This window comes from Homalodisca vitripennis, chromosome 1, assembly GCF_021130785.1.
Source record: "Homalodisca vitripennis isolate AUS2020 chromosome 1, UT_GWSS_2.1, whole genome shotgun sequence".
Classification (NCBI taxonomy): Eukaryota; Metazoa; Arthropoda; class Insecta; order Hemiptera; family Cicadellidae; genus Homalodisca; species Homalodisca vitripennis.
This window is the reverse complement of record NC_060207.1, coordinates 46,016,405-46,030,152: the sequence shown is the minus strand read 5'-3', so window position 1 is coordinate 46,030,152 and position 13,748 is coordinate 46,016,405. Positions and strand designations below refer to the sequence as shown.

Here is a 13,748-nt window from a genome sequence, read left to right as displayed (position 1 = left end):
CTTGTTTAGCTCAGTGTTTTAAGAGTAACTCACTAATCTAGTTGATCAGCAAATAAGTTGTAACTGTAGCTATTTGTGAGTGTTTCAGATATAAACTAAACAATATCATAAGGGTGTGGATATTCTATACATGAGTACTATTATTATATTGTTCTATTAAGCGACTTGAAAGATAAAGCTGTTACTATATTGGAAAAGGTACTGTTGGAGGTATTATATTTTTATCTCATTACCAAAGAAAGATAAATAAATAAAAACCAATACACAATTGAATTCAATAAAAGACGAAAATAAAAATAAACATACTGTATTTTTAAATATATTTTCTATATTAAATGAAAATATTACCATATCAATGTAAAATGTGACATCGATTTTTTCAACCACACAAATTTAAGAAAAAATTGTACAGTTTATTTTTTATTATGTTTAATTACAATAGTTCCATAATAAGTATTATTAATTAGCATATTTATTTTGCATTAAATCAATAAAATCTTTTACAACTAAAATTAACCATACCGAAAGTAAGAGCCAGAATGAACAGTACCCATGGTAGGTTACCGGGGTTTGAGTGAAGTGACAATTTGAGTTGTATGGCGATCATTAGCAGCCGGAAGCAGCTGAGAAAGACAAAGAGACACTTGCTATTATCCTGGAGGCTGGGACAATAGGCACAATGGTACAGCTGCCTGCGGTCAATTTGTCAAATTGGGACGTTTTGTTTGACACGAACGATGAAGGTTTTGTTCACATTACGGCTTGAAATTTTTAATTCTAAATATTTAAAGGATAGTAATTAGCCAGAAATACTTTGTTTAATTTATGTTTTATAGTTACACAAAACCCTCTAAGGTCCACACTTTTATTTGTCGCTCTACAGGATCAAATTGATAACTGCACAAAGAATTAATTGAAATGAAGGTATGTACATTTCCAATAGCCAGAACAAAAAATGCGATACAAATTTCAGTTTCTAAGTTTTCTAAAGTATGAGGTAACGGATGTATGTATTGTTTTTAGTTGCTTCTCTTCGCACTCTTTTACAAACTACGAGTAAAACACTTGTATGTACAACACATTAATGTCTTTATAAGATCATCAAAACGATTAAGGAGGTTTAATTTTAGAAGTTCTGAACTAAGATATGGATCATAGTGATAATAATAATTTTGTATTTTGAAACTTGCGAAAACATATTTTAAATAAGGCCATAATAACAGTTAAGATTATATGAAATAGGATAAGCGTGCAAAGAAATTAAATCCAAGTTAATTAGCACTAAAAAAATTTACCTTCAGAATAAACACGTCTGCGTTCGATCTGTTCTAAATTACTTAATAACTATTCTAAATTTGCCCCTGATCTGAGTTATTTCCTAAAAGTTAACCTAAAAGTTGGTCTTGGTTCATACCTTTTTTTAATAAGCAAAGTTGTACTGTCAAATACATCTGTTGTTAAGACTTGCTATAACATCAATAATTTACTGTTTATTGTTACCAATTTGTTGAAATTCACAACACTTTTTCAGTTTGTACAGGACAAACTACTCCAATGTACTGCAAGAGACGAAGAATCAGGAAAAGAATTGGATTACAGATCCGAAAAAAAAAAAAAAAAAAAAAAAAAAAAAAACTGTAAGCTAAATTCATTATGACAAACTCAAAATAAAAAGATTGCGATCAGAATAAATGTATTCATCATGAAAACATTTAAAATACAAAACAACATGGTTAATATTTGTTGTGTTCATGCTATATCTACAACTCAAAGAATAACAGAAACAGGTGACAATAATTTTTAAACAGTTATGTGCTTACAAAAAACTTATCTATCAATTATCTACCTACGCCAATGGCGCAGTGTAGTGGGTACGGCGGTTATCGCAAGATAACCAGATCAAGCAACGCCGAGCGTGGCTGCTGCTTGGACAGGTGACCGCTGAGCGATCCTGTCCTTGCAAGCGGCCCGCCTGCCCGGCCATTGGTGGTGGTTCGGAAGTCACCTTTAAGCCCTAACTTCGCCTGGTAAAATAAGACATTCTTTACTTTACTTTACTTTACTTTACGCATAAAATGTAAGTGCATTAAACCTTTCGTAATTGGCCAATACGTTTTTCCACCAAACGCCTTTTTACATTTAAAGTAAATGGCATTACTTTCCCAAACGTCTCATGTGTTTTCCATAACACTATTTTTCACTTGAATTTGTAGCGTACTTTCCAGCTAATTAGTATCTCGTAATTGTCCAATTTCAAATTATGTTCTAACCTTCTCCTCCTTTTTTTTAAAAATTCTAAAGGGTATGTCAAACAACTGTTATAGCATGTACAATCATTCTAAGCGGTTTTATTATAATATTTAGCCTTTTTTCGATAATTCCAACTGCTGATAATGTCTGAAGACACTCTTGATGAGTTGAACTACTCTTTCAGCTTGGCCATTTGACGCCGGACATAAAGCGGCAATAATACAATAACACAGCTGTACAAAAAGCCTCTAAACAGACTTGATGTAAATTGTTTGCCACTATCTGATACTAAAACATATGGCAACCCAAATTTGATAAAACGTTTGTTCAATAAACCTTGATAAATGTTAACATTTAAGTAATTTACTAAGACACATAAAAACACAAAACAAAAATTAGAATAATTTTGCTAGTTGTTATCACATTGATATTTAAGAATGATCGTATTCGTAAGTGTATAAAATGAAAATAAAATAAACTATGAATATAGAATGTTTTTTGTACAGAGGATAAATTAGTATTTTCGTATCACTATATTGCATTTACCAGTTTTGTTGGTTGCAGTCGTCGTCACCTCTTCCAGTGTGTCGTTCCTGGAAACAGACAAAATATAAATACTAATATACAATAGGTATAGTACTTAACAAATTAAAGATTAAAAGAATATTTAAAACCAATTTTCTAAAAGAAATCGGAGATTTCATAATATTTAAAATACTAATGTTATGTTTCGCGTACCTTTGTTATTAAAATTGTTATTCAACGCTGCACAGCTCGCCTACTTGACTAGTTTTTCTTGGCAAGAAATTAGGTTTAAAATCTCCAGGATTTATAGACTGATAAACGTGATAGACAGTTCAATTAACAGATCATTCCGTGACTCTCAGGAATAGTTTATTTTTAAGTTAAATACGATTTTCTCATCATGTTACCGTAGGATATGTAATAATAATAACAATAATATAATCTGTTTAGATCCAGCCTAAACTTAACATTCAATTTTGTTTCGAGATTCTTTTTAAAGTAAATACACTCAAAGCAAGTGCTTGAAACTGATGTGAATAAAAAATTGTCGCTAGATTTTTTTCGAGCATGTGCTAGGAATTTTTCAGGTCTGCCGAAGAGCTTACTTGATCTAGTCTAGAACTTGTTTATTTTTGTATTTCGTGTATCTCAAACAAACTGCCTAGTAAGTGCTAGAAACAAAAGCTTGATTTTATTCACGTCACTCTTTAATACTTTTATTTCTATCAATTTAAAAATTTAAGCTTCAAACACTTTTACATCCTTAACTTTAGTCGTAGAAGCTTGCGATTAATACACAATCAAAAGCTTTTTTGATTTACAAATTTCCATTAGCTATCCAGAAAAAATAATTTTTATAATCCACCGGTTAAATAAATTTTAAAACGTTATTCTTCATAGAAGAATGTATATAAGTCTCTTTATATCTTTAAAGTGATACTTACGTAACAGTTTTTGAAGTTAAAGCTATTATTTTTAATGCAAAGTATCACAGTCTGTTGAATAAGCCACTGTTCTTTCTTTTACGTCGCCACAGTTACCTCGCGTTATACTAATTTATCGATTAAGTAAAGATAATAGATTCCATAATGTCATTTAAAATCAGTATTTTAACAATGTAAACTGAATAGGCCTATTTGATTGGTTCAGTAAGTGTGTAGGTATTTTGAATTTATTTAGGTATTACTGCAGGACACCTAAGGCAGTTTTATTATTATTTATAAGGATGATATGTAATGCTTGTATCATTAATTGTATATGCTTTGATCAAAGTAAAAGTATGTTATGCAAAATGAATGGATAAATCAGTTCATTATTGTAACCAGCCGTTAGGACCAGAAACATGAGAGGAAGGGCGCACAGTTCATAATAATAGCTTAAAACTACGGCAAACAGGGCAAATCTTTGTTGGACTAATAGTTTAGCAAATAGTGACAATTACTTCACGGAACTTACCAAAGAGCGGTCTCGGCCTCATCAGTGTAGTCAGCGTATGAGAGCGCATTGTCGTAGTCATCTGCCCCCTGGATACCGGGCGCCACCTCTGACCACACTGCAACATTACAATATTCGTTAATAGCCTACTACTGATATGTAAAACTCTTGTTACTGACTATCTATATTACAGTGAACACGACCATTGGAATATTCTGTCAAATGGTAACAGCATAATCGATACAGTATCGTTACTTCGTGTATCAGATTGATTTTGTGCACTTATCAAAGAGAATCAGAGATTTCCGTAGCTCGGGAGAAAGGTGGTCATGCAGCCAAACAACTGTAGAGAAAGAGAAAGCACAAAATAATGAGATAGCTTATTGGTGCTAGAATATACAATACCTGGAATGGCGCTTTTATTCAGACACTCTTATTGTCCTGGAAAATAATGGAGACAACGAATGTGGTATTGACTGTGTCAGTTTCGACTCACAATACAATTAGTATTTTATGCCAATGGTATTTTATCATAATTCTTTGAAAAGCGACAGTCCAGGCTTTATTTTCAGACATACGGTATGTAGAATTAGAATATTTTTGACTTATGTGACGTGTTATCTTTTAATATCTAAGGTCGACTGAGATAATACGAGCGTTTGTTGTGCATATAAATGTTTGGGACCAGCGCCCCACTGTTTATATTGTTTCTCTTTATACAACTTACTTATTATTATTTTTCATTATTTATAAGCACGATATGTAATGCTGGTATCATTAATCCAATGTTACGTGGGAGTTACCCATTTGGGAAAAAACACGAACCTCACCACTGAAAATAATTAATAAATTTCATCTGAAAGAAAATAATTTTGTTATAAAAAACACATCCTCACACACTGCAATAATTCATAATTACTACAAAAGTTAACTGATATGTACAATCCATTCTTATGTGGTAGACTTATCCAAAATATACTCGGGTTTTCATATACAGAATTGAATTCAATGTCTCCATGTAATTCTATACATTCTACTGCGACCAGATGAAAAGGTACCTACCAATTTTGTCCGTTTGCCGATAATATATTACAGATTTATAATAGAAGAACACATAAGATATTGGTTTCGGTAATCATACACCATCCAGTTTACGCTTTCATTACGATAATCTAGAATTTTTGTATTAAAATTTTAATTGAAGTGCGATATTTAAAAAATCTTTAATTGATATTCAAAGTGCTCAAACAACAGCTTCTAAATTTTCTTTAGTGTCCTAGCTTTTTTTCAGAATTTAATTTAACTACGTTACACTTTATGCCAAAATTATATAGGGGTATGGAAACAATTTTATATGTTCTGTATATGCATTCCTAATATCCAGGAGTATATGTAAAATACAAGTCCTTCAATATTTATAGGCGGCCACAAATTTATTTTGATACGTTGTTAAGAAAAGAAAAAATATCAGCTCTTAACTCATTCTAGGTGTCATTAACATATTTCCAATTAAATATTATTCAATGCTAGTTCATCGTTAAAGCTAAGGGAAAGACGTCATACCGTTAAGAGTAAATCTCAGTCTCGCATTTCAAATCAGTGAATGTCGTGCTTGACTCTGAGAGCTTGTTAAAATTCTTCTCACAAGCTTCCACATTTTCGCAAGTCAGTGAATAATTCGCGAGGTTCCGTCTGTCACAGCTTCCTGGAGCGAAAATGATTTAGCCAAGAAGTGCCGCATTAGAATAAATAATTGGCGTGACGTCAGCTACTCAGTATCCGATGCGAGTGTCACGGCCCCCTGTATATCTTCGATATTCCCTCTGTAAGAGTCACGGCCTGCAGGATCACTTGGTATTCATTCTGCGCCCAGACGCGACGAGTGCCGCGGAGATTAGAAATGGAATCGTTTGTTAGCAATGGTCAGACGCGGGGCTTCTCGCTTATAAATGGTCACATTTTGGTTACGTATTGTCGACAAGGTGGGCTGCCAGCAATTATTTGTTTTCCATTAGTACAAGAAACATAGTTATCCCTTTCACTGCATAGTTATGTTAGACACTGTTTTTCACTATGCGCTACTGGCCGGCTATGGTTTCAGTACATGTCATATACACAAGGAAATTTGTAATTATCACATGTTATTGAATACTATAAATATGTCATATTTAAAGAAACAACTTTTTGTCATATTTGGGATCAATAACCATACATTTAGTTACTGAACTCACGTATTTATTTTATAAAAATAAATACTCTTAATTATAGATCCAAAATAGCGATATTTGAATATGAGAAAAAATTAAGAACAAGATGGAGAATATAAGAACAATTTAAAGATTTGCAAGAAATTAAGGATAGTTGGGATAAAACATTCTTTACACACATATTGTGTACACATAATAACATCTTAGGTTATTAGGTCTTATTATTAGGTTGTTTCGTTTCGAAACTACATCCAGGATCATTTGATCTTTGTAATATCATGTCAGGATTTTTAGGAAGGAATTCGGAGATAAAAGAAACAGGTTGAAGTCGCTTATGTTGCAAAACACAAAACTCGAAAGAAAAACATTTTGTATAAGTTGAACAAAGCAAATCTTTCACATCACTTTGTTACATTTGATGATGGAAAATGTTCAAAATATTGCTTCTATTCTCTCAACCCATACAAAATCAAAAATAAAGTTCGAAGTGTAAAAGATTATTAAATTTATAGATTTTCCATGTAAGTGCATAAAATGTGCCCTCGTGTGCACTTGTTGTAGGTCACGCGTCTGAGTTTACGTGGAAACGTGTAAAAAGTTTTAGTCTTAGTTCTCAGGCATACCTTAAAATCAAGATCAACCGAAATAAATTAGAAAAACCACCGCACGTATTTTGCGGTTACTCCCAAAACTGGTCTCATTGAACTAACTGTAACCACAACTAGCAATTTTGTTGCAGAACGCTTTCACCTGCGCAATCCGAATGCCATAAACCAGCCGTCCTTAACTGCGCATTACGGCCAGAGATATGCAGCGATAAGACACCATGGCACTACAGGAGAAGACGGTGATTCAATATGGCGCTGGCGGAGTACACGACCAATGATCATAAACAAGATGTGATGTGCGAGAGGAGCTGACTTGTATCGTACACGACCCTACTGAGTATGTAGCATAGAGTACGAATTATATTCGTGTAACATTTACAACAACATATCCTACGAGTTTTATAGTCAGTTGACGAGCACATTAATTGATAGTATATTATGCGGTTTAGATCCTGTGGTAACAAACTGCACTGAAGAATGGTCATGAATTCCCAGTAGATTTCTGGATGCCTGTAAAACTTACACTCAGGACAGCAAAAACCGATATTTCATGTAAATCTGAGCAACTCAATGAATGCCTAAGAGCGGCATATTACTAACCGTAAACGACAAAATATTGGGAAAAAGGATAGATCGAAATCGGTAGATGTTAGTGCTCCCTCAGTGAAGGCTAAACACAAGCATTCCCCTTACCCATTTTTTCCTGGAATAGGCTGGACCAGGACTAGCCTCCACTCTTTCAGAATGACATGACTGAGATAACGCCCCCTGTCCCTCTTCATGGGGGATGTAACATGTGATGTCGGTAGGGACGACAACCCCCACCCTGATATCCTGTCCCTCCGACAGTAGCGCATTAGTCCTTGTAGGACAAGTGTAATGTTAGGCATCATCTTCTTTTTGTCCTAATTTAAAAAATAAATAGGCTACTATAAGCCATGAATGAGTATGATTTTGTAGGTGAGTAGAATAGAAGTCATGCAAGTTATATCAACTTTGTTGGGTCTGCATTGTATCCCATACATAATTGACATTATTCGTATATACCCCCTAATTATTGAATATATGGAGTTGTTGTTAGTAAGCAATTTAGTCTTAAAAGCACTGCAGTGTCTTAGACTTTGCTGTGTTTGCCCCGGAAAGACATGTAGGAGAGACAGAGGAAAAAATCTAACCTAATTATACCGTCCGGAAAGTTACAACAATCATAAAACGGGAAACCTTGTGATACAAGCACTAAGGAACTTATTATACCAAATACTCGTTTGAGGCTCTAGAAATAAGAGGTATGAAAAGTTATCTGTGGTTTTGTTTAGAGAAGACAGGATTATCTTTAAACTGTCACTCAATTTCTTTTCGAGGAAGTCCTTACAAATAATTTTGTGTTTAAATAGATTGGCTAAGTGTAAGACACGAGATAATGATCCTAACTTAGGCTGTTTAAAGGCATAGACATTCATTTACCTTCGCGACGTTACCCAGATGACCAATTTTGAAACTTGGCAGAGCTCTATCAACTACTCTATCTATTTTTACACCTATTGAAGAGCCACCTATTGTGAAACGAACTTGAGTTTTACCCCCAAAAATAAAATAAAATCTCAAACCTATTAAGTTAACATAATCCAAACTCTTGTTGCCTGTCACAACGTTATAGGTTCTCATTTTATAAATATGACCAATACGGATCCTAAACTTTTACAGATAAAAACAAAAAAAATTGAGATTTTTATGTGTGAATAACCATTAATATATCTAAAATCTAAGAAGGGTATCGATGCTTATCACGTGTAAAATAAGACACTTCCCACATAGCTTTAACCAAAAATAAAAGAGTAACAGTGTTTGAAGTTTAACAAGGGCTTAAAATCGAGATGGCCTCCAGAACAGCTGACTCTCTATGTCACAGCTTAGTTCCATGACTACTCCATTGGAGTACAAAATGAAGTGACTCCGCTTTTTGTGAAGTGACTCATCTATAATGCTTATGTATGCAAACAGAAACAATTCAAAGTACTTTTAAATGTTCATAGCTTTTCTCACCATTAGTAAAATTTGTATAAAGAAAGTATGTAAAGTTACTTTTACCGACATCCTATGGACCGATCCGCACGAGTAGACGCCAGTGCTTTTGATCGAGCAACAGAAATAATAGTTTTTAATGTCTGAGGTCGGCAGCGAGTTTATGGGAAAGTGGACCGTCGGACACATGTCAGTGGCCTGCCTTTCAAGCCAAGCAGCCGCGCCAAATCGTCAACAAACAGCGATTTACATGTCAAAAGAGTCGCTGTTCCGGTTACCGCCCTGACAGTTTCTTCTATTCAACTTGTGTGTTGGTCTCATGCTTCAGTTACAACTTGTCATAGAACTTATTTTTAGTGGTTTGAGAAACTAGAGCTCAAAGATACGATATCGAGGTTAGAAAACATCGTTGCAGAATATTTTATTTTGAAAGCTCGAAATATCTTTTGACCATACTCTTCTCATCTGTAGGATCAACTATTATATAATATACCACTTCAGATATAAAATTTTCTTAAAAAAACATTTGGAATTAGATGACCTTCACACTTAAACATTTTAAAGATAAACATAAATATAAATATTACTCATAAAAAGCTGCGTGTTTTGTTCGGTGGAATAAGCATGTTTATTTCTTATGGTAAGTAGTTTTGTATTACTAATTTGTATAATGATTTTTGCTGTACATTTTCTATGATGTACAAGATGAGCTTAGTTAACGTTCTTTTTTCCGGCTTTCTTTAAAATATTATTGAACAAATGCCCCCGTGCCGCACTCCAACTAGTTTCAGGTAAAGACGCAGTTATGCAGCTTAATTTCCAACATTATTTCCAAGCCACCAGCCTTGGCATTGCAAATCTAACGTCATACCCCCCTAGGTTTAGGTATATTTTTAGGGGTGCAGCTGATTCCGACGTGAATGAACTGAACATAACTCTGACCTGAGATTTTAGGGAAGACGAGTCCATCAAGCTGTCGAGGCATTTGCCCGTCTGTGTGTGAAAGTCGCAGACACGAGTGAAGGACATTTCAAGCCCAAACCAATTTGCTTTTCAACCCATTTGAAGCGGAACAATCTGCTTGTTTGTGGCTTATACAAGCTTAGCAACCTGCTGAACAGCATATCAGGATTTGTGACAATCAGAGAAAGAGAGAGGACGCAGGACACCGACGCTTACGTAATGTGGAATACCGTTGGGTCCAACCTTGGCAACCCAAGCCATCGCCAAGTCAAAGCAATAACATCGATCTATTTCGCAACGCTAATTTACTAAGTACAACCAGACTGGAAGGAGAAATTAATACTTAATGTTTAACAAAGTTTTAAACGTTGCTGTGATAAAAACTTTGGTTGTCATCAATATTAGAGAATGTGCCCCTACCTTAGCGTATGAAGTCTGTACACCATCCCTATCGAAGATTTTTGGCAACCAAACTAATCTTATTGCCCGATGAAAGTGGGAGCTGTAACTATTTTGGTAGTCTTAATTTTCCAGCTGTCCAAAACTGAAGGTTCTGTCTCTATGAGCTGAAAGCACATGCTCCACCTGATCTCGGATGTTCTGTCGAATCTACTAACAAGAGAAAATGGTCACTAAAGTAAGAGCTCACGGAACGGTTCAACGACACTGTATCATTCTAACTCACTGCCTAACTAGGAGGTGACAAATCTTTGAAAGTAGGGAGGGTGAAGGAAATTGAAGGCCTTGTCCCGGGCTCTTCAATTTGATAGTCCTGATCCTCATTATTGAAGTGATATTTTTTTTATATTTATGTAAATTACAGTGGTATTTAAAAAAGTAAGAGAAGAGTCTGTCTTTGGTATGAGATAAATGCGTAATAGTTTGTTTCTTACTACGATATGTGTTTTCCACACTTGAATTCTTACTAAAAATAAACTTGCTAGGAATAAAATATATTAAAATTAGTTGTTTTAAATGAATGCTTACACGAGGAAGGATTTCGAAAGGGGAAATGTGAATAAATGATTTCTACACTAGTATAAGTTATAAGATTAGTGAGTATTTCATTACTATTAATGTTATTTGGAACTTACTTAAGGTTGACAGAGGATGAATTAATTCAGAAATACTCATGAAGCCATGCATAAACATTTATAGATGATATACGTTATACGAAGCATGGATGTAAACGTAGAACCATAAAAAATCTGAAATCTTACCCAATCTCAAGTGAAAGTGTTTTCAGTAACACTCAATTGCCTCTCCCCTCCCACCCCTTCTCGCCACCTACATTCTGGTACCGCCGCTTGTAAACAAAGGTGCAGCCATTTGGACCAGTGTTTTTGACGAATGGGTATTATTGGATTGTGCTAGCCAAGAGAGCCGGAAGTGGTGAGCCATTAGACTGTGAAGTATGGGCTATATAACCGAGCTATATATAGAGGGCCACCCGCAATCCGCCCGCTTTATGGGCGGCAGGATCAAACGGTCGAGTCATCTGTCTTGGGTGCATTCAGTACTAGACACTAGTTGCAGCGGGCAGGCGTACTTCTGCATTACATCTGGCGCTGGGGCAGAAAGATCAAACGGTCGAGTCATCTGTCTTGGGTGCATTCAGTACTAGACACTAGTTGCAGCGGGCAGGCGTACTTCTGCATTACATCTGACGCGGGGGCAGAAGGATCAAACGGTCGAGTCATCTGTCTTGGGTGCATTCAGTACTAGAAACTAGGTGCAGGGGCAGGCGTACTTCTGCAATCTTTCTGGTAAAGGGGCAGAAGGATCAAACGGTCGAGTCATCTGTCTTGGGTGCATTTAGTTCTAGACACTAGGTTGCAGCGGGACTTTTTCATTCTACGAGGCGTGTTCAGAAAGTAAGTACCGTGCCATTCTACTGCAACAGTAGCGTTGCAATCGGTGTTCAACGCATGCGCACTAGTCGTCCTTGTTCACTCGCTATCGACTCACGCCACTTAAGTTGTTCTACGTTGTGTTGTCAGTTTCCGATAGTTCAAAATATTTTAGACAATTAGTGAATCCACCGATTGTGAGATTCGTTCTGTAGTAATACTTTTTAACGCAAGGAATGCGAAACCGGCTGAAATTGGTAGTCAACTTCGAGATATTTACGGGGAAGACGTGATGAGTGAAGGAATGGTGAGAAAGTGGATTAGAATGTGCAATGGCGGTCGAACAAATGTGCATGATGAGAATCGGAGCGGTCGGCCTTTTCTCATCACCGATGATCTAGTTGACGAAAAATCCAAGAGAACAGACGTGTCACTATGGCAACACTATCTGACGATTTCCAACACATTTCACGCACTCTTTTGTACGAAATTGTTACGGACCGCTTAGGTTATTACAAGCTGTCTTCCCGATGGGTTCCAAAAATGCTTTGACTTTTCTCACACATACTTGTAATAGTAAGGATTTTTTAAACACAATTATGGCATATGATGAAACTTGGGTCCGTCATGTTACGCCGGAATCCAAACAGCAGTCAATGGAGTGGCGACACATGCAATCCCCAAAGAAACAACAATTTAAGACGAATATGCATAAAAAAATCATGTGCACTGTCTTTTGGGATCGGAAAGGTGTTTTGTTGATTGATTTTCTCCCAAGAGGTGAAACCATTAATGTGGGAAAGTTATTGCGAAGCCTTAAGAAAACTACGGCGTGCAATTCAAAACAAACGGAGAGGAATGCTCAGTAACGGAATTGTGTTGATCCATGATAATGCTCGGCTCCATTCCGCTGGCGACACTCAAACATTGGTTCGACAATTTCGTTGGGAGCAGTTCGATCACCAGCCCTTCAGCCCGGACTTGGCACAGTTTGACTACCACTTGTTCCTGCACATGAAGCGAGAGCTGGGCGGCCAACCCTCTGAAACCGGCCATGAAGTGAAAACTGCCGTGGAATCGTGGCTACTATCGTTTGTGGGAACCTTCTATGAAGTGAGTATAGACTCATAGTTTAAGGTTTGGGCTTTCATGTAGAAATAAAATTAATTGTGTTGAAAAAAGTGTGTTACTCTTTTTAACGGTACTTGCTTTCTAAACATGCCTTGTATTAGGTGCGGCTTCCTTTAGGAGCTAGCGTCCTCTTGGCAACTGCACATTGTGGACACAAAAGTGAAGTTTCGGAAATAAAAATGCATTTACCATATTGTAATCTCAGCTATATGTTACACAATTTCTTGTAACTGCGCACTTTTTTACCTGCATAAAAAGCCTTTTTTTCAGGTGAATAAAATTAACGATTTAAATGAAATATCCACAAAACATAAGACTTATAATCTTATCAGCGTTTAACATGCTAACAAAAGAACTCAATTATCATCAGTTGAAGATTAGCAGCAATAAAGATGTGTTCTCTAAATTTAAACGTTGGGAAATCGTTATCGAAAGATAAAAGGTCACGACTATTTTGGTCAATATTGTACTTGAATACTCTATGGCGATACACGATCGATGTTCATGGGTCCAACAACGCGATTAAATAGGCCATTCAACTCTATACATGGAGTTTGCTCGGCACGTGGTACAATAACACGCGTGCTTGTAGTTAACTGTAATTATGATAATGATATATTTATCTGTACTTAGCTGTTTTTTCCAAAGTACCACTGTGCATCAAAGAAACTTCGCCCCAAAGCAAACACAATTTAAACCGAATTAATACCACTCAAGAGAGACGGGGACAGCAGTAGACATCATTCTTGATATTAATG

General features: G+C 35.8%; 1 protein-coding gene across 1 annotated transcript in view; it reads right to left on the bottom strand.

Annotated features, from left to right (window-relative positions):
• The window catches only part of LOC124360627 (inactive tyrosine-protein kinase transmembrane receptor ROR1-like), a 147,740-nt gene that overhangs the window by 30,531 nt on the left and 103,461 nt on the right, over positions 1–13,748 (bottom strand). The window contains exons 2-3 of the mRNA XM_046814397.1: positions 4,231–4,327; positions 2,797–2,843 (exon numbers count right to left, since the gene is read on the bottom strand). Coding sequence (XP_046670353.1) covers positions 2,797–2,843; positions 4,231–4,327 — 144 coding nt within the window. The remainder of the gene's footprint in view (positions 1–2,796; positions 2,844–4,230; positions 4,328–13,748) is intronic.